At 41.5% G+C, this 22030-nt stretch overlaps 1 protein-coding gene across 1 annotated transcript in view; it reads left to right on the forward strand.

Moving 5' to 3' along the window:
- Nucleotides 1-2144: 2144 nt before the first annotated feature.
- The window catches only part of MUTYH (mutY DNA glycosylase), a 37432-nt gene continuing 17546 nt past the window's right edge, over nt 2145-22030 (forward strand). Inside the window, exons 1-6 of the mRNA XM_030206205.1 lie at nt 2145-2199; nt 4949-5082; nt 9082-9121; nt 9935-10008; nt 16258-16299; nt 17413-17484. Coding sequence (XP_030062065.1) covers nt 2154-2199; nt 4949-5082; nt 9082-9121; nt 9935-10008; nt 16258-16299; nt 17413-17484 — 408 coding nt within the window. The 5' untranslated portion in view covers nt 2145-2153. The remainder of the gene's footprint in view (nt 2200-4948; nt 5083-9081; nt 9122-9934; nt 10009-16257; nt 16300-17412; nt 17485-22030) is intronic.

The following is a 22030-nucleotide window of genomic DNA, read 5'->3' on the forward strand; positions in this document are numbered from 1 at the left end:
TTCTGGTGTAATGCATGTGATAATATTTGAATAACTGTCTATACTTATGGCTGTGATTTCTGAACATGCAGCATCATTAAACGACAGCCTTTTAAATGCCCAGCTGGGTATATATGGTATATATAAGGTCTAAAATATAGATTAATACATGCATCCAGCTTTTCATACCCGGAAATGGCAATCGCCATTATGGCAAATGTAAGTCACATTGAGCCTGCAAATTGGTAGGAAAATGTGGGATACAAATGCTACAAATAAATAAAATAAAATACTTTAGTTCAGAAATGTGGAATGCTCTACCAATGGACTTGAAAATAATTCGTAACCTAATTAACTTCCGTAAGGCACTGAAAACACATCTCTTTAATAAGACATATCATAATGACTTATAATTGGAACTGTAAATCACCATCATTTACTTAACAATTGGATTATGATCTCCCTATATCGTATTGTATAATTTTAATATGCAATCCATGTTCAATATGTGATACCAACTGTATATTCTCCCTTTTTTACCTGACTGTTCATTTAGCATTCATGTTCTATATATATTACCAATTGTATATGTTTTCTGAAATGACATAAGCCATGACGGAAAATTGTAAGTCACATCGAGCCTGCAAATAGGTGGGAAAATGTGGGATACAAATGCAACAAATAAAATAAATCTCATATTTGTTAAATGTTTCAGACATACCTATGTACTTGCTTTCATTATATAACTGAATTCTATTATTCTGTCTCTCTGTATTTTCAAATGTAAGCCACTTTGAAACCAAGTTTGCTTGGGATAATGTGAGACAAAATGTAAAAAAAAAAAAATCCTTTATCCTCCACCTTTTAAGACATTGCTTACCCGCTGGATAGTGATGGCACAACTAAAGCAAGTTTGGTCCTGTGAAACCTAACTCAAAATAACCTGTTCTTTAGCTAGACCCTAGTATTACCATATTGAAAATGTGACCATACCATGCCTCTGTGGTTATGAATAACTGGCTTTCTTGATAGGATTATATAACCTTTGGATGCATGACTAGGGACACAAACATACACTTATGTATTCAATATCACAATTCCTCATGTACAGCCACAAAGCAACCTTTTAGGATGGATAGTGTTAATAATAAGCTCCTTTTATTATTGACCAGATAGAAGCGATAAGAGTTTTCAGTTCTGGCACAGTATAAGTCATCAAAAGAACAAAATTCAAGAAAACCAATGGACTGCATTAGGTGCTTATAGCCCATTTAGTTATGTTTAAACAAAAGAGATCTGCATGAAACAAAATATTTATTTGTATTTTGACTTATAAAACCAGTTGTCCCTGAAACATGCCTAAAAACAGAATAATCCATGTGTGTATTACAATATTTGTTAAAGCTGTTTTATATCTACCTATGTTATGTCTGTGTTGGTCTTGTAAATCAGCTATAGGAACCTTCAACCATATTCTTTTTGATTGTTCTAAAACCCTCAAATTTTGGAATAATATTTGGCATGTGATTTCTGCTATTTTTAATTTGTCTGAAGTGCTTTTAATTTGGTTTGCCTGTTATTGAAAATGTTTTAGACAAATACACTCCTCCAAACTGTGTGATACGTTAATTGCTATAGGTTTCAAAATGGTTTTAGCAAATTGGAAGGATAATTCCTTTCTTAATTCTCACTTTTGGTGGCATTCTATTTACACAAATATGAATTATCTTTAGCCATCAAAGTTAGAAATTCCTTATATTTTGACAAAGTGTGGTTGCCTTTCAAAACTTATCTTTCTTTAAACAAGAGTTCTCCATAATATTGGAGTGTAAACTGCAGGTTCTGTTTTCAATATATAACTTGCAGTCCCTTATTTCTAATTATCTTTGGCTATTGTTTTGGGTGAACTAAAGCCCCGCCTACCGCCGGCAAGCTCCGCCTACTGGCTTCAGCCCGTATAATGCAGTACATAGGAACACCCTGTCTCCTGTTGTCTACACCCTCCTTGGTCCCAAAGAGGTTATCTCAAGATTGCCGGGTACTTCCGCTCCTGCGCGTGTTGTTTTAGGATTCTGATTGGACACCTATATCCCCTTGCTGGATTGGCTGGTAGAGATTGGCATTGACCAATTACTGTATGGGATATGGGTTTTTTTTCCCGGGAATTTTGTAAGATGGAATGTGACGGTGATTTTGTTGGTACCGCGCAAACAGTACAAGGTTTGTGTAAGAAGTTACAGGAAGAGCTGAAACAGTGCATGTGTGTGAGGGGAGGGACAGGAACTGCCCATTATAGAGAAAGCAGCAGTGCATGTGTGTATGTGGAGGAGGAGGGAAGCAGGAACATGCAATAACTATCAATTATAGGAAGAATAGGAGCAGCAGCAGTGCATGTGGGGGTAAGGAATGTGCAATTACTGGCCATTACAGAGAGAGCAGCAGTGCATGTGTGTGTGTGGGGGGGCAGGAACATGCAATAACTATCAATTATAGGAAGAATAGGAGCAGCAGCAGTGCATGTGTGTGGAGGGTGGGGGGAGGAATGTGCAATTACTGGCCATTACAGAGAGAGCAGCAGTGCATGTGTGTGTGGGGGGGGGGCAGGAACATGCAATAACTATCAATTATAGGAAGAATAGGAGCAGCAGCAGTGCATGTGTGTGGAGGGTGGGGGGAGGAATGTGCAATTACTGGCCATTACAGAGAGAGCAGCAGTGCATATGTGTGTGGGGGGGGGGGCAGGAACATGCAATAACTATCAATTATAGGAAGAATAGGAGCAGCAGCAGTGCATGTGTGTGGAGGGTGGGGGGAGGAATGTGCAATTACTGGCCATTACAGAGAGAGCAGCAGTGCATATGTGTGTGGGGGGGGGGGGGGGCAGGAACATGCAATAACTATCAATTATAGGAAGAATAGGAGCAGCAGCAGTGCATGTGGGGGGAAGGAATGTGCAATTACTGGCCATTACAGAGAGAGCAGCAGTGCATGTGTGTGTGTGTGGGGGGGGGGGCAGGAACATGCAATAACTATCAATTATAGGAAGAATAGGAGCAGCAGCAGTGCATGTGTGTGGAGGGTGGGGGGAGGAATGTGCAATTACTGGCCATTACAGAGAGAGCAGCAGTGCATATGTGTGTGGGGGGGGGGGCAGGAACATGCAATAACTATCAATTATAGGAAGAATAGGAGCAGCAGCAGTGCATGTGTGTGGAGGGTGGGGGGAGGAATGTGCAATTACTGGCCATTACAGAGAGAGCAGCAGTGCATATGTGTGTGTGGGGGGGGGCAGGAACATGCAATAACTATCAATTATAGGAAGAATAGGAGCAGCAGCAGTGCATGTGTGTGGAGGGTGGGGGGAGGAATGTGCAATTACTGGCCATTACAGAGAGAGCAGCAGTGCATGTGTGTGTATGTGTGGGGGGGGGGGGGCAGGAACATGCAATAACTATCAATTATAGGAAGAATAGGAGCAGCAGCAGTGAATGTGTATGAGGGGTAGGAATTTGCAATAAACTGTCCATTACAGAGAAAGCAGCAGTAGTAAAGGAGGGGTGGGGGGCAGGAAGGTGCAATAACTGCCCATTACAGAGAGCAGGAGCATCAGCATCAGTGTGTGTGTTTTTTTTTGGGGGGGGGGGGGGTCAGAACAGGGGGCTCCCATGCTTTGTGATTAGTATTGCTGCCCTATGACACTTTTTCCCTTCAGGGTATTTCCCTTGGTTGGCCAGCAGGTGGTGTTTGACCTCTATATTATAGGTGTAACAAAGGTCTGTTTTCTTTTTAGCTACATTCCCCAAAAGTAATCTGCAGTGACATTGGTGAAACATCCTTAGTGCTAATGCTCTGTGCCCTGATTGGCCCTGAAGCCAAAGACCTAGCCCAGAATGTGCTAGAGAGGAGACCTCTGTGCTGAGGCCCTGTTCAGTTCCTGTGAGCAGTTTCTTTTTCCTGACTTCCTCATGTACTACTTAGGTAGTAAAATGTGTTCGTGTAGATTTAACACCAAATCCTTGTTGTTTTATCTGTTCCTATTTGCTATTTAAACTTTTACTGTTCACTGTTCTACGTTTTTTTATTAGTTCTGTTGTCCTGGACTGACTAAGAATCTTCTCAGTTTCTGTTCTCGGTCTGTGGATGTTTTCTGGGAACTGTGGGACCCCCTAGGATTGTGGCCCCAGTGCCCCTAGAAACCAGTAGGGAAACAACTTGCGGGTGGGAGAACTTGTCCAGAGTCAAGTGGGACATAGCAGGTGGATGGGGGGTATAGGGGTGCAGGTGGCCCTAGGCAGTGCTGGACCAGACCTCCAGGTGACCACAGGGTTAACCCCAGGTGGGTGCTAGGGGTAACGATAAGGCGTTATGTGACAGGGGGTAGGAACATGCAATAACTGTCCATTATAGAGAGAGCAGCAGCAATGCATGTGTGTGTGGGGAGGGGTAAGGAATGTGCAATTACTGTCCATTACAGAGAGTGCTCTTGGAGACATGGGGAGGGTAATCCTACACTGCAAAGTTTGGCTTAGAAATGAGAATTAGGTCCAGACCAAAGTCTTGTGCTTTTGTTAGTTGAGTTTTTGTAACACACTGTTAATCCCAGAGATAACCTCAGAAGCAGAGTAGGCAGGAGCTTTAGCATTTACTTCACTCGCATGTTTTGTGTAGAGTCTCACACACACAGTCACAGAGCCCCATCACTGAGTGACATCTGACACATACAAGGCAAGACAGCAGAGGCCACTTACAGCCATGAGAACACAATGCTTTTCTGTCCAGAGATACATCCACAGCTGTGCTTTAGCCAACCACTAGGTGTCAGTGTATGAGCACTGCTGAGTTCTTGCTTCATTTAAGTGGCTTCTGTTACAGGCTGGTGGGTGAAGGGAGTCTACTGTATGAGTATAGGAGATGGGGCACTTGTCGGGTCAAACCCTCAGTTGTCTTATCCCTTGTTTTCCTGTAACAGACATGTCCTACCCAGGATCTGATCATCCCTCATCCTTCCATTTGTTCACTGATGCACTGGAAATTGCTTCATTCAGAAGGAATTTGCTGTCTTGGTATGAGGTGCACAAGCGGAATCTTCCCTGGAGAAAGCAGGTACACAGCAGCTTGTTAAAAGCTCTTGTTTGTTCCTCCGAATATGCACCAGCCCAGAGGCAGGAAAGAGGAGCATGTCCCATGGGTGCTGATGAAATGGGGTATTGCAGAGGTTGTGACTAGGGAGCACCGTCCTACACACAGCCTACCACACGTGTAAGCTGTGAGAATCAGCAGCTTCCATTCTATAAGTTATAAGGAAATCACAGTATCTCTGCTTCCTCATCATCCACCAGACCAGTTCAGAACAGATGGGTTATGTGCCTCTACCAGCAGATGGAGGCATACAACAAAGGCTTGTGAATTCCTAAGTATGCTGTCCGTACTGTATAACCTCTTCTGGAGTTTGTCAGTGACTCCTGGGCCCAGTTGAGGCTCAGTAGGCGAGGTGTTTTCCTGTGCTTGGCACCTGGGCAATATGTGGAGGGTCCAGGTCCTTTTCTTTCCCTTTTTATTCTTGTGTTTTCCACTTAAGCATCCACTATCAAGGGTAATGTTCATTGGACCCATGTCGGTTCCACACAGCATTGGTACCGGCATAATTTTCATTATTCCTACTTCTCTGTATCCAGGCTTGGTACCCCATTCCAGGAATACTCGAGCAATGGCTACAGTCTCTCTGGTTCCAGTGGCTAACACTACCTCCTCAGTGCACCTCTCCCCTCTCCAATCGGTTCAAAACTCTGCTGCCCGTCTCGTCTTCCGCCAGGGTCGCTTTACTCATACTACCCCTCTCCTCAAGACCCTTCACTGGCTCCCTATCCGTTTTCGCATCCTGTTCAAACTTCTTCTACTAACCTATAAATGTACTCACTCTGCTGCTCCACACTCGTCCTTCCCTACACCCCTTCCCGTGCACTCCGCTCCATGGATAAATCCTTCTTATGTGTTCCCTTCTCCACTACTGCCAACCCCAGACTTCACGCCTTCTGTCTCGATGCACCCTACGCCTGGAATAAACTTCCTGAGCCCCTACGTCTTGCCCCATTCTTGGCCACCTTTAAAGCTAGACTGAAAGCCCACCTCTTTAACATTGCTTTTGACTCGTAACCACTTGTAACCACTCGCCTCCACCTACCCTCCTCTCTTCCTTCCCGTTCACATTAATTGATTTGATTTGATTACTTTATTTTTTGTCTATTAGATTGTAAGCTCTTTGAGCAGGGACTGTCTTTCTTCTATGTTTGTGCAGCGCTGCGTATGCCTTGTAGCGCTATAGAAATGCTAAATAGTAGTAGTAGTAGTAGTGGAAGAATAGCATCTTCCGGCACTAGCTTTGGTCGTAATAAAATCATGCTAGAGCCAGTGTCCACAAGTCCAGCTACCTGGGTCTGATTCACAGTTACTGGGGTGCTGTAGTGTTGTGGCAACATATCTGCTTCCTTACTTGATAAATGATCAGTAACTTTCTGTGCTGCAGCAACTGCGTGGCCCCCCCTTTGTAGGACTGTAGCCGGCCACATAAGCCACCAGCTTCAGAACTGGAACGCTTTTTAATGCAGGCTTGGGATTATCTGCGCAGTCCGCTTTGAAGTGTCCTGTACACACACTAGGTTCTTTATACTATAAATATTTGTTTATTTTTTTGTTACATTTGTATCCCACATTTTCCCACCTATTTGTAGGCTCAATGTGGCTTACATAGTACCGGGAGAGGCCTTTGCAGACTCCGGTGTGAACAAATACAATGTGATGTTGTGCGAAGATACGGTTCATATGGTACAGCCACATTAGGAATCGTACAACGGAAGAGTTCTGTTATGTCCATTACGTGCTTTAGTTTGGTTGTGTTGCCGAGATTAAGTTGGATCGGTAGGGTATGCCTTTTTAAACAGGTTGGTTTTTAGTGATTTCCGGAAGTTCAGGTGGTCGTACGTCGTTTTCAAGGCTTTTGGTAATGCGTTCCACAGTTGTGTGCTTATGTAGGAAAAACTGGATGCGTAGGTAGATTTGTATTGACGTCCTTTACAGCTTGGGTCGTGTTGATTCGGTTGTGTTTCTGGTTGGTAAGTCGATTAGGTCTGTCATGTATCCAGGGGCTTCGCTGTAGATAATTTTATGAACCAGGGTGCAGATTTTGAAGGCAATGCGTTCTTTGATTGGGAGCCAGTGTAATTTTTCGTGGAGGGGTTTTGTGCTTTCAAATTGCGTTTTTCCAAATATGAGCCTGGCTGCCGTGTTTTGAGCAGTCTAAAGTTTTTTAAAGGTTTGTTCTTTACATCCCGCATAAATTCCATTGCAGTAGTCTACGTGGCTTCGTACCATTGATTGTATCAGGTTGCAAAATGTTTCCCTCTGTAAGAATTGTTTCACACGTTTGAGTTTCCACATTGAGTGGAACATTTTCTTTGTTGTGGATTTCACTTGGCTCTCTAGTGTTAATTTGCGGTCCATTATGATGCCGAGGATTTTCAGGCTGTCTGAGATAGGGAGGATGTAATCTGGGGTGTCGATACTTGTGGGGTTGTCCACGCTGTGTTGGGTATAAATAACCAGAGAAAAGTGCTCACCCGGGCTGAGAGATCTTGGGCAGCTCTGTTGATGAGCTGGAGCTTTTGGTAGGCTGATTCCTGGATTCTGGAGAAGAAAAGCCTCCTGAGGGCTGGCTGGTGGCACCAGGATCCAGATGTTGTGAGATGTGCAGGGCTCTTGGGCATTGGAGCTCTATTGCCAACGCCCACTGCTGGTGACGCCGGCAGGGAGAGAGAGTCGCTGAAGAGGCAGAGCAGAGCCAATCAGGGACCCAAAAATGCTTGTGGCCCTGGGTCACAGCCATACTCCAGGTCCAGGGCAGCAGAGGCAGACAGGAGGAGGTGAACGAGTCTTGCAGAGAAGCTGCACTTGTCGGCGCCATGGCAGGACAGCTTATCACGAACCTGGAAACACTTTGTGTGTGTGTATACGTGGAGGAAGGGCCGCGGGAAGGAAGTGGAAGACAGGTGTGCAGTTGCAGTAGAGAAAGGGATTGAGGCCCTGCTGGACACTCATACACTCACAGTGATGTCAGCGCGCTTTTGCACGTGCAGGAGACAGAGAGATGGCTTGGTATATTTGGTGTTCTGTTATATCCCATCTGTTCTGGACTGGTCTGGTGGATAAAGAAGGAAAATGTGGTCTTACCTGCTAATTTTCTTGAGAACTTCAAGACCAGTCAATAATCTATGCTGACGAGGATTAGTTTATTTCTGGTAGCTCAGAATTATTTTCTGTCCTTTGAAAGCAATTTGTTTTTCTCTTTATCTTGGAGACATTTCCCAGTGTTCCCCTGAATGGGCTTGTGGAGTATCTAGAAACCCTCTGCCCGCTGTTGTGTGTGTGTGTGGGGGGGGGGGGGGGGGGGGGGGGTTGGTGGGGAGGGATGACCACATATTTGTATTTGTAGCTGCATGGTGTCCTGCATTGGGCAGGAACTCTACTACTACTATTACTACTTAACATTTCTAAAGCGCTACTAGGCTTACGCAGCGCTGTACAATTTAACATAGAGGGACAGTCCCTGCTCAAAGAGCTTACAATCTAAAAGACAAGTGAACGGTCAGTCCGATAGGGGCAGTCAAATTGGGGCCGTCTGGATTTACTGAACGGTAGGAGTTAGGTGCCGAACGCAGCATTGAAGAGGTGGGTTTTAAGCAAATACTTGAAGATGGGCAGGGAGGGGGCTTGGCTTAAGGGCTCAGGAAGGTTGTTCCAAGCATAGGGTGAGGCGAGGCAGAATGAGCGGAGCCTGGAGTTGGCGGTGGTGGAGAAGGGTACAGAGAGGAGGGATTTGTCCTGTGAACGGAGGTTACGGGCGGGAGCGTAACCTTTGCTTTCTGCCTCATCTGCTGGTAGAGGGCAAAACCTGTCCGTTTTGGTCTGGTAAGACTGAAGGAAAACAAAATTAGCAGGTAAGACCACATTTTTGTGTGGGTTTTGATTCCTGAGCCCTGTGCCTCCATGGGTCTGTGGGGTTCTGGCTTCTCAATAGTATTCAGTGTGTCTTTTCTGCTTTCCTTTAAGGCCTCAGCAGAATCCAATGTGAACAGAAGAGCATATGCAGGTAAGGGGACCAAGATCTCAATATGTACACTTTGGAAGAAAGGTGGGAGAGGGGAGATATGATGGATGTTGAAATACCTCTGCGGCATAAATGCACAGGAGGTGAGTCTCTTTCAGTTGAAAGGAAGCTCTGGAACGAGGGGCATAGGATGAAGGTGAAAGGGGATAGACTCGGGATAGACTCAGAAGTAACTTGAGGAAATATTTCTTCACAGAAAGAGGAAAGAGTGGTGAATTTGTGGAACGGCCTCCTGGTGGAGGTGTTAGAGATAAAAACAGTATTTGAATTCAAGAAAGCTAGGGACAAGTACATAGATCTCTAAGGGAGTGATAGGGAGAGTAGATGGCATGTTTGGGCAAACTGGATAGGCCACATGGTCTTTATCTGCTTGCATTTTTCTATGAGATCCAGAAATTTGAATCAGAATAACTAAATCAGCTTCAGAGAGCCAGGGCTCTGTGATACAACGATATCTGGAGTCTTCTGTAAGAAGCCAGGAATGCATTTTGCCTTATTTTGAAGGAACATGCTTTTCAGAACGAGAAGATCTATCCCTCTGACAGTGTTAAATGAGAGACAGTTCACCTCAATAAACTACCTCCGTGTGCTCTTAATGGCATTGGAGTAGAAAACTCAGCGTATGCTCTCAGAGTGGGAGGGTTTCACATGGCTTCCATACCATGGGGGTGAAGGGCAGGGGCAAGTTGAAAAGGAGTCTTTGTACTCTGGGGTGGAAAGTCTTGGGGCTCCCATAGCATGACTGCAAAGCCTTGTCTAGCATTCAGGGATCTTTCATGTTTTCTCTGGCCACAGTTTGGGTATCGGAAGTGATGCTGCAGCAGACGCAGGTTGCCACAGTTATCGATTATTACAACAGGTGGATGAAGGTAAGTGATGCGCGATGTCTGCTTTCAGTGAGAGGTGTGATCACGGCTCGATGCCTCCTCCCAGCCTCACTGCTGCTGCCTCTCTTGACTCATGAGGTTTTGATGTAGATGCAGGATTTAGTGTGTCCTGTTCCTGGGGAAGCTCTCTACTACTACTACTACTTATTTCTATAGCGCTACTAGACGTACGCAGCTCTGTACACTTGAACATGAAGAGACAGTCCCTGCTCGACAGAGCTTACAATCTAATTAGGACAGACAAACAGGACAAACAAGAGATAAGGACAAAGAGTAGCAAGATTCCGGAATCCCACAGTAGCAAGATTCTGTGCGGAATCCCAAAGAGTATCAACATTCCAAAATCCCAAAGACTACTACTACTACTACTACTTATCATTTCTGTAGCGCTACTAGACATACGCAGTGCTGTACACTTGAACATGAAGAGACAGTCCCTGCTCGACAGAGCTTACAATCTAATTAGGACAGACAAACAACAGATAAGGAAATATTAAAGTGAGGATGATAAAATAAGGGTTCTGAACAAGTGAATAAGGGTTAGGAGTTAAAAGCAGCATCAAAAAGGCGGGCTTTTAGCTTAGATTTGAAGACGGCCAGAGATGGAGCTGGTACTCTAATCTTGCACAACGTACTGCTAAATTCCTCAAATGGGTCTGAAGCGGTGAACAATAACATTGCTCAAACATACAGTAAAGTAATCATAAATGCATTTGCACAGATCAGTATAAAATAACCACATCATAGATAACATTTACTACTAGATATTCCTGAAATAAAAATGTTTTCAGATTTTTGCAAAATTAACCATAGGTAACCTGATGTGAGTAGGAACGTTCATGGTTACGTTTTGAAGTTATGTGTCTAACAGTTGGGTACAGAAAAGGATTTCTATCTTCTGGTTGTCTGAGAAAAATAGAACAATTCAACAAGTCATAGTGAACAGAACCCAAACTATTTAGGGACTTAAAGACCAAGGTGGAAAGCAAAAAAAGAGCAGATCGTGTAAAAAGAAAAATGTAATTTATTTCAAACAATATAACAATTCTTATATAAATACAAACAGCCTGACACACGCCGTGTTTCGCCCAACTGGGCTGCTTCAGGGGCTATAAAAAAACATATATAAATTGTCTGTTATAATATCAAAAAACATATATATAAAAATAACATATATAATATATATATATATATATATATATATATATATATATACACACATACATGTATATGCACATACAACAAATATATCGTCTATATAAATGTACATACATAAATCTAGAATGATACATACCAAAACATGCTCTATATAAAAAACCTGTTGTTTGGAAAATACATATATAGATGGATAGATAACATCATTTCAAATTATATTGAATATTAATAAAAGAACAAAAATTAAAATCAAATAATAAAAAGAACAGCTATATCCTATAATTATAGTGATTTATCTGCACATGTAATAACAGGCAAACAGAGGTTAAGACACCCACCTATACAAGAGTCCTTTGCTGCCAAATATGAGGCGTATTGAGAATGTCCTGTCAATAGCTACAAGATAAAAAGGAATTTTGTATTTAAAAGAATTTTTTTTGATAAACATCAGTGTTATCTGCTAATGCAATAAAGAAGTTGGATCAAAAAATTGAATTTAAAAATTGTTCTAGACTCACAACAAAGAAGGCAAAATGATAATATGTATGCGTTGTCAATAGCGTCATTCTATATTCTTCTCATAAGGGAATGGATAGTGACATCTTTCATACTTTTAAAATCATTTAATGTTTGCTATAGAGAAATTGCTGAAATAGAAATGTTACTTGCATAAGATCGATAGCGTCATTCTTCTCATAAAGGAATCGATCGTGACATCTTTCATATTTTTAAAACCATTTTGATGCTAACCGTTGCAGAAGTTTTAAAAAATTAGTGCTACTTACGTAGAGCCAGTGCTACCGTCACGTATCTCTGAGGTCGCTGAAAAAAACGCCGAAGCAAACAAAGGAAGTTTTAAACAGGAAATAGAAGGTCAAAGGTCAGGCTTAAAGATGTGGCGGTCCCGCAATATTTTATATTAAAAATGTATTAAAAAAGCCGCTTAAAAGAGTACATTTGGTGACAGTTAATGAAGAGGTGGGCCGTGCAAAATAATGAATGTTAAAGAAATGTAGTAAATAGATTAGTTTTGCAGCTGGTGACGTCACGATAATTGTATATCAAACTTTTACAGGAAGCTCGTTTTATAAAAGGGATGACCGAAACAGAATATTTCCTTTCTATAAGTGTTTCTTTTCTATGTTCTAAAAGAAAACTAAAAGGTCAAGTGACCAACGAATCGGAACGCAGAGGGTCAAAAGCATCACTAATACTAACAACGTCTGAATAGATAAATAAATAAGCAAAGACCTGTCACTATTAGAGCATTAAAGTCTGTGAAATCCAGTAGATATTTAGTAGTTAGTACTCAGTAGTTAATAAAAAATCAAAGTGGCACAAAGTGAATTTATATCATTATCGACGGACCGATTGTCACACCCGATTTGTGATAAAGTGAATGACAGGATAGTACGGTGAATAGTGGAACTAAAAATATCGAAAATGTATAAGGAAACAATAAAAAAATGAATAAATAAACGTGAATCTAGGTGCCGAAAAATGGCATCAATAGATCTGGTGACCAACAATGGTGTCAGTAAAAGATCAAAAAAAGGATTAGTGGATAGATGAAAAATAATGATAAGAAATGATGGCAAAAAAGGGGGGGGGGAAGGGGCAGACTGAATGTATGGTGAGTGTCTTAGATGCCCCTCTCATTTTTAATTGGCACACCTGTAGAACGGCGTATGATCATAGAAAAGGCTATTAAAAATAGGACTCATAAAAAAACGGACAAGTCTGTATCAGCATTTAAGCCATGTGGATGGAGGGTGTTTAAATTATAAATAAATTCTTGCTCTTTCCGTAACAAATATGTGTCTACTGAGCCCCCTCTCCACTTGTTCTTATATACAAAAATCACACAGAATTTATACTCATCAAACTTATGACCTAAGACCAGTGAGTGCTCTACTAGTGGTTTTTCTAATGATTTGTTCTATAATTCTAGTATTGAGTTTCCTCTTAGTTTTGCCTATGTAGGCTAGTTTGCAGGGACATATAGCGATATATATCACTTTCCTTGTTTGACAGTTAGAAAAATGTTGCAAATTAATTTCCTTGTTTGCTGATTGTATAAACAAATGTTTAGTCTTAATATTCACATTACAAACAGAACATTTACCACATCGAAAATGGCCTTTAGGAAGATTACTTAGTGGTGCAACTATATTCGGTAATGTGGATGGAACGAGAAGATCTCTCAGATTCTTCTCTCGTTTGTATGCAACAATAAGTTTTTTTTTTGGTCAAATATTTTTAAATTTTCCAGTAAGTGCCAATGTTTCCTAATTATACTGACAATGGAATAAGACATGTTAGTGAAAGGTAATGTGCATACAATCTTTTCCTCATTTGTTTTACGGCTTGGCCTAAGTAATGCTTCCCTTGTGAATTTTGAGGCTTTCTGAAAGCCTTCTCTTATACATTTTCGTGGATAGCCCTTTTCTATAAATCTTCTGGACATGTCTTTGGATCTGTATGCATGAGTTTCCAAGTCTGAGCACAATCGTCTTAGTCTCAGAAATTGACTGTAGGGTAGATTAGTTTTCAGACTTTTACTGTGACAACTTTCATAGTGTAAATATTTGTTAACATCGGTGGGTTTTCGATAAACATCTGTAACAAATTTATTCTGTTTGATACATATATTAATGTCCAGGAAGGGAATGGTTTTGTTATTGTAGTTCATTTGGAATTTGAGATTAGTATCTAGGGTATTTATCCAATTGTGCAAATCTTTTAAATCACTTTCTGTTCCCTTCCAGATCATAAGGATATCATCTATGCATCTTTTCCACAAAAATACATTTGCCATATATTTATTTCCTGGTAAAAATTTCTTCTCAAAACCTGCTACATATAGATTTGCAATAGAGGGTGTGAAAGTTGCACCCATAGCTGTTCCCTTAATCTGATGGTAGAACTTACCCTTGAATGAAAAAAAGTTTTTGGTGAGTGCTATCGTAGCCAATTCAATAATGTATTGCACTGGAAACCTGGATAATGTATTCTGTTCAAGTAATTGTTCTTTGATAATTTCAATGGATTCTTCCTGTGGAATGTTGGTATAGAGACTCTCTACATCGAGAGTCACTAAGAGCATGTCTTCACTTGGTAGAATTGTTTCAAGTGTATTGATCATATCTGCTGAGTCTCGTATGTATGATGGAATCTTATAGACCAGAGGACGTAAGAATTTATCAGTGAAAATGGACAATGGTTCTAAAAGTGAGCCAGAAGCCGACACAATAGGTCTGTCTGGGGGTTTGGACAGAGATTTATGTATCTTGGGTAAAATGTATATTGTCGGTATCACAGGTTCTTTCGCTATTAGAAAATTGGCTTCCTTTTCTGTTAGATATTTTGCTTCTCTGCCTATTTTGACTAATGTGGAAATTTCTTTCTGAATGTTTTCTGTAGGATTTCTTGCTAAAAGTTTATAGAAGGTAGTGTCATTAAGTTGTCTATTAACTTCACAAATATAATCTTCCCTATTCATAATGACTATGGCTCCACCTTTATCTGCCGGTTTGATAACAATGCTATGATCTTTTTGTAGATCCTTAATCGCAGCATTTTCTTCTTTAGTCAGGTTGTAGTACATTCTTTTTTTTTATCTTGTTTTTCTAATGCTGTTATTTCTTTAAGTACTACAGTTTCATAGGTTTCAATCAAATGATGAGTATTACCAGGTGGAAGCCATTTACTATTGGTTTTAACGATTGAATGGTCACTACATTCTGATGGTTTTTTAGAAAAAAATTCAATTATTTTTAATTTTCGTATGAATTAAAAAAATTCCACTCTAGTCTTGAATGCGTCGTATCTTGGTGTAGGTATAAATGACAAGCCTTTGCTAAGAACCTTCTTCTCAGTATCAGTCAATTCTCTATTTGAGAGGTTATATACTGTACTTAATACGTGGCAGAGGTAGAGGAAGGGGTGGCTTTTTCCAGAACAGACAAGGACAGGAAAACACAACCAGGTATTAAGTACAGAATATTGTGTTCAATTCTGGTCGCCGCATCTCAAAAAAGATATAGTGGAATTAGAAAAGGTGCAGAGAAGGGCGACGAAAATGATAAATGGGATGGGACGACTTTCCTATGAGGAAAGGGTAAAGCGGTTGGGGCTCTTCAGCTTGGAGAAAAGGCGGCTGAGGGGAGATACGATAGAGGTCTATAAAATAATGAGTGGAGTTGAACGGGTAGATGTGAAGCGTCTGTTTACGCTTTCCAACAATACTAGGACAAGGGGGCATGCGATGAAGCTATAATGTAGTAAATTTAAAACGAATCGGAGAAAAAATTTCTTCACTCAACGTGTAATTAAACTCTGGAATTTGTTGCCAGAGAATGTGGTAAAGGCGGTTAGGTTAGCAGAGTTTAAAAAAGGTTTGGACGGCTTCCTAAAGGAAAAGTCCATAGACCGTTATTAAATGGACTTGGGGAAAATCCACTATTTCTGGGATAAGCAGTATAAAATGTTTTGTACATTTTTGGGATCTTGCCGGGTATTTGTGACCTGGATTGGCCACTGTTGGAAACAGGATGCTGAGCTCGATGGACCTTTGGTCTTTCCCAGTATGGCAATACTTATGTACTTATGAGGTGGCTCTTCAGGGATAGACGTAACATGTCCCAGAGAAGGCAGTAAAAGCTGCTTAACAAGGTTTGTCATAGGGACACCATCCAGAGTATTGCCAAACCACAAGATATTTGTTTAGTCAGCTGCAGAGAGATTCTTCTTCAGTTTTGTGGGAACTTTTACATTTCTGTCCATCCTAGTTCTTTCTGTAATGTGGAGAAACACTTGCTTATATGCTGGACATGTAGTAACGGACATTAATGCACCTTCTCGATTGTCAAAAAGTTCTTGAAGACCTTTATTTTTTGAAGGCTTTTATGGAGAAATATTTTCAAATGTTTAAGTGATTGTGAGTAACAATTTTTATGATGAAATCTGCTTGTGATCTGTCTAGTTTTTAAGATTTTATGTGTGTTTTAATTGTTACCCGCTTTGGATTAAGGCGGGATACAAATAAATAACTGATTTGCGTCCTCTCTAACCTAGAAATGGTCCACATTGGAGGCCCTGGCAAAGGCATCACTGGAGGTAAGACCCAGGCCGGGACCTGACTGACGATTTCAAAGCGCATTGCTAAGTGATATCTCTGTCTGTATCTACATATCTATGGGGTCAGAGTGATTTAACTGGGCAGGAGGTGGGGGGGGCTGAATAATTACTCCTTTATTCTAAGGCTTCCTAATCCTTGTGCCTCATCCGGCAGCAGCTCTACCCCCTCCATCAGCTGCACTTGATAACTTGACCAAATAATAAATACATAAAAAGAAACCCTTTTCGTTTTCCCCTGCCAACTGTGCTCCAGTCACACGTTCAGCTCCCACCACGGTTGTTTTGCTGCAAAAGCTGGAACTTCTTCTGCCGTGGAAACGTATTGGTCCTTTTTGTTTTGTTTTTTTTGAGAGGGAGGCTTTATGTCACCTAATTTTCTCTGTGTCTGTCGGCAAGAGAGTAGAGAAAGGTGTGAGGCAGTTTGAAATGAGCTCTCCTATGGAATGGAGGAGTAGCCTAGTCGTTAGTGCAGCGGGCTTTGATCCTGGGGAACTGGGTTCACTTCCCACTTTCAGCTCCCTGGGACTCTGGGAAAGTCACTTAACTCTCAGTCGCTCCAGGTACAAAATAAGTACCTGTATAGAATATGTAATACACTTTGATTGTAACCACAGATAAACAGAGAGACATTCTCAACCCTTTATGTAGAATTCCTTTCCAACATTCCATAGGGTTTGAAAGAACGAAAACGCTTTCCCGGTGGCCTCGCATGGGGTCAGGTTTAAATACAAATATGCTACAATCAAATCCAAATAACCTCATTCCGTGAGACTTCTGCTGATTTACATACATTTGAAACTTCCCCTACGTACTTGGTTTTATTTATTTAAGAGTGTGTATCCCGCGCTATTCTACCACTCACCTCGGTTGAGATGAGACCCAGCCTGTAATATTTCAACAGAGCATAGGTATGATTTGAAAGCACATTGGTTTCAGATGTTTACATGAATCTCCTTTGAAGCTTTCAAACATGTCTGTCTGTCCATCCATACTTACTTCTCCATGATAGCTAGGGAGCGTTGACATTTTGCTCACTGGCACTTGGGTTAGGGGAAGTCCGAAGACCTGACGTCTTGTTTTCTTTGTTGCCAGGAAGTGAACCAGATGTGGGCTGGACTGGGCTACTATGCGCGAGGGAAGCGACTACACCAAGGAGCCCAGCAGGTAATGTCAGACCCTTCTCTTTTAATAAACTTTTTTTTTTTCTTTCTTTCTTTCTTGGTGAACTCATCTGCAAGGTGTTGATGATTCTCTAAGCTGATGTGACTGTTGGGATCTTGTGCTTTGACCTGCAGCTGTTCTTTCCTTCCCCCCCCCCCCCCACCAAGTGCCTAATCTATGTAATGGTTAAGCAGCTACAATAGCATCAATGGATAAATATATTTTTGTTAACTTAATAAAGGTGTGTCACACCCCAAAGTGTATTAGTCCAGTTATATGATGAAAGGTTTCTATCCTTCATGTTAACAAATTATCCCAAAATGTTGTGTGTTTTTTTATATTCCTGAATAATAATGCAGACAAAATTTAGCATCACAATATGCGATCCCTTCAAATCAGAAAAAAGAAGCTGTGTGCATCGATTTATTTAATTTTATGAAATCATAATAAAGCCGTCATTGTTATAGTAGAAAAAGTGAAACGGCATTAAGGGAAAAACACTCAACCTCTGTACGTTGGGACACAGTTATGCGTCTTTTAATGTGAAGAAGTGTAGAGTGATGTACCCGGGGTGTAGAAATCCAAAGGAGCTGTACATACTAGGGAGAGAGAGGCTGATATGGACAGACAGGGAGTGGGACATAGGGGTGATAGTGTCTGAGGATCTCAGAATTGCAAAATGATGTGACAAGGTGGTGGCCTAGGCAGAAGGATGTTAGGCTGCACAGAAGAAAGGAGGTGTTAATGCCCCTGTACCCACTTGGAGTATTTTGTTAGTTTCGGAGGCCATTAGCTCGCTAACGAAAAAAGATTTGAAGTTCTTCAGAGGAAGGTGATGAAGATGGTATGGGGTTTGTATGAGAAGAAGCTTGAAGACCTGAAGATGTATTCCCTAGAGGAAAGGAGATTAGATACAGATGTTTAGGTACTTGAAAGGTATCAATGTAGAGACAGATGGTTTCCAGAGCCGGGAACAGTAGAACTAGAGGACAGGAACTAAGGTTCAGAGTGGTAGACTTAGGGGTAACATCAGGAAATACTTTTTTTATGGAGAGGGTGGTAGATGCCTGGAGTAGCCTCCCAGTGGAGGTGGTGGAGATGAAAACAGTAGCAGAATGCAAAAATGTGTGAGATAAACAAAGAGGATTGGTACATAGAGGACGGAATCAAACGAAAGTTTAAATAACCTCATGGATGTTACCCTACATAGTCATAGTAGGGAAGAAATGCTAAATCATTGGTTATAAAAAGCACCTCCCACATTCTGGTAACCTTATAGGTTATCAATAGAAATCAAACAAAATAAAACATGGAAAAGAAAATAAGATGATACCTTTTTTATTGGACATAACTTAATACATTTCTTGATTAGCTTTCGAAGGTTGCCCTTCTTCCTCAGATCGGTAATAAGCAAATGAGGTAGCAGATAGTATATATGAGTGAGACATCCAAGCATTACTTTGACAGTCTGGGAGGGTGGGGGTATGCATGGGGACATCAAAGCATTTCATTGATAATCTAACAGGATGGGTGTGGGTAGGTGAGAGAAGGGTGATAAACAGAGAAATACAACTTTATGGTTTATAATGGGCTAGAAAACCCAGGTCCTTCTTAAGTCCTTTCTGTTGGGTGTCAAAATATTCAATCATTCTGACTTGAAAGGTCTTACGTTCCTATATTGTTTTAAAGTTACCTTTCAGGATTCTTACTATGAAATCACTGGTACAGTGTTCCGGTCTTGTAAAGTGTTGGCCCACAGGGGTGGGGGCCTGACTGGCACCGGCTATTTTCATGTGATGTCTATGTAGATTAAATCTTGTCTTAAGCATCTGGCCTGTTTCTCCAATATAGCATCCTTCGTTACATTTTTTACACAGAATGATATATACCACATTGGAAGATAAGCATGTGAAAGATTCCTTTATGTTGAATATTTTTCCTTTGTGAATGACTGTGGGGTCCTGTGAAATGTTTGGCATAGCTTGCAGCTGGATATATTGCAGGGAAATGTGCCCTTCTTTTCCTTTTCAGTCTGTTTTGGGAGTTTACTTCTGATTAGCTTGTGTTTTAAGTTGGGTGGCTGTCGGAAGGCCAGTACTGGTGGGGATGGGAATATCTCTTTCAGTAATTCATCCTCCTGGAGTATAGGTTGTAGATCTCTTATGATTTTCCTCAGTTTTTCCAGCTCTGGATTGTATGTCACTACAAGGGGGATTCTGTCTGTGGCTTTTTTTTCTTTGTACTGTAGCAGATTTTCCCTGGGTGTTTTGAGGGAGGAGGCAATATTCTTGGAGATTATTTTGGGGTTGTAGCCTTTCTGTTTGAAGGATGCAGTCAGGGTTTCAAGGTGTCTGTCTCTATCCCCTGGGTCCGAGCAGATACGGTGGTATCCTGTAGCTTGGCTGTAAATAATGGATCTTTTTGTATGTGAAGGGTGGAAGCTGGAGTTGTGGAGGTAGCTGCATCTGTCTGTGTCACCTACCCACACCCACCCTGTCAGACTGTCAAAGTAATGCTTGGATGTTTCACTTATATATACTATCTGCTACCACATTTGCTTATTTCTGATCTGACGAAGAAGGGCAACCTTCGAAAGCTAATCAAGAAATGTATTAAGTTATGTCCAATAAAAAAGGTATCTTATTTTCTTTTCCATGTTTTATTTTGTTTGATTTCTATTGATATTTCTATGTATTTTTATTACATTTGTACCCCGCGCTTTCCCACTCAAGGCAGGCTCAATGCGGCAATGGAGGGTTAAGTGACTTGCCCAGAGTCACAAGGAGCTGCCTGTGCCTGAAGTGGGAATCAAACTCAGTTCCCCAGGACCAAAGTCCACCACCCTAACCACTAGGCCACTCCTCCACTTTGTATACAGACACTTCAAAGTGTGTGTTTTTCTTGCATCTACAAGCTGCTTAGCCGTTGACGGGGATAATTTGCAACCTTTGCACTGTTCTACCCTTAAACACTTCCCGCTTTCTTTCACCTTTGTTGAAACCTCTCTTTTGGTATTCCCTAAATGTCCTGTGATAATAGTAGCCTTCAAGGATACCTCACTCCAAACCATGCGCTCCCCCCCCCCCTCCCAAAATTCTACTTTAAAAGCTGCTCTATCTCCCTTTTAAATGTTAGTGCCAGCAGCCTGGTTCCATCCCGGTTAAGGTGAAGTCCATCCTTTTTAGAACAGGCTCCTCCTTCCCCAGAACGTTGCCCAGTTCCTAACAAATGTAAATCCTTCCTACCCCTGCATTGAGACTTCGGAGCTCTGCCTGGTTCTTAGGTCCTGCACGTGGAATGGGAGCATTACTGATAATGGTACCCTGGAGGATCTGGAAGAGCCTAAATTTGGCTTCCAGAAACTCCTTCCCAGATATTCCTATGTCATTGGTATCCACATGTACCAAGACAACAGGCTCGTCCCCAGCACTGTCTAAAATCTTATCCAGGTGAGATGTGAGGTCCACCACCTTTGCACCAGGCAAGCAAGTAACCAAGTGATCCTCGCGTCCAGCAGCCACCCAGCTATCTACATGACTAATGATCGGATCACCAACTACAACAGCTGCCCTAACCCTTCTCTCTTGGGCAGAAGCCCCTGGAGACGCATCAAAAAGGATATAGTACAACTAGAAAAGATTCTGAGAAGGGCAACAAAAAACGATAAAGGGGCTGGACCAGCTCCCTTATGAAGAAAGACTAAACAGGTTAAGACTCTACAACTTGGAGGAAAGACGATTGAGAAGGGATGTGATGCATTATGAGAGGGATGGAATAGGGGAAAGTTGTTTAACCTGTCAAATGGGACAAAAAAAACACAGGACACTCCATGAAACTAACGACCAGCAGATTGAAAACAAATCTTAGAAAGGTTTGAGTTTTGTTTTTTTTTAAATACAGTACTTAAGCTGTGGAATGTTGTTGGAGGATGTGGTTAAGGCGGGTCAACTTAGTGGAGTTACAAAGGGGATTGGACAAATTCCTGGAGGAAAAGTCCAGAAAAAATAAACAGGTAGACTCGGGGAAAATAAACTATTGGAAATAGATCTACTTCATGGAATCTGCTGAGATTTCTTAGTTATTTCTCCATTTAAATCTCTATTTGCATTCCTTCTTTGTATTCCCCAGACTGAATCAATGATAACTGCCCCCCACTTCACTTTCTCCATTTAAAAGAAGCAAGAAAACGGGGCTTAGAGTGGAAACTTGGCCTGTAACCCAGAAAAGTCAGTGGTTACCTTTCATTCCCAAACACATACAGTGGTGGAAATAAGTATTTGATCCCTTGCTGATTTTGTAAGTTTGCCCACTGACAAAGACATGAGCAGCCCATAATTGAAGGGTAGGTTATTGGTAACAGTGAGAGATAGCACATCACAAATTAAATCCGGAAAATCACATTGTGGAAAGTATATGAATTTATTTGCATTCTGCAGAGGGAAATAAGTATTTGATCCCCCACCAACCAGTAAGAGATCTGGCCCCTACAGACCAGGTAGATGCTCCAAATCAACTCGTTACCTGCATGACAGACAGCTGTCGGCAATGG

Source organism: Microcaecilia unicolor, chromosome 6 (genome assembly GCF_901765095.1).
Source record: "Microcaecilia unicolor chromosome 6, aMicUni1.1, whole genome shotgun sequence".
NCBI classification, from domain to species: domain Eukaryota; kingdom Metazoa; phylum Chordata; class Amphibia; order Gymnophiona; family Siphonopidae; genus Microcaecilia; species Microcaecilia unicolor.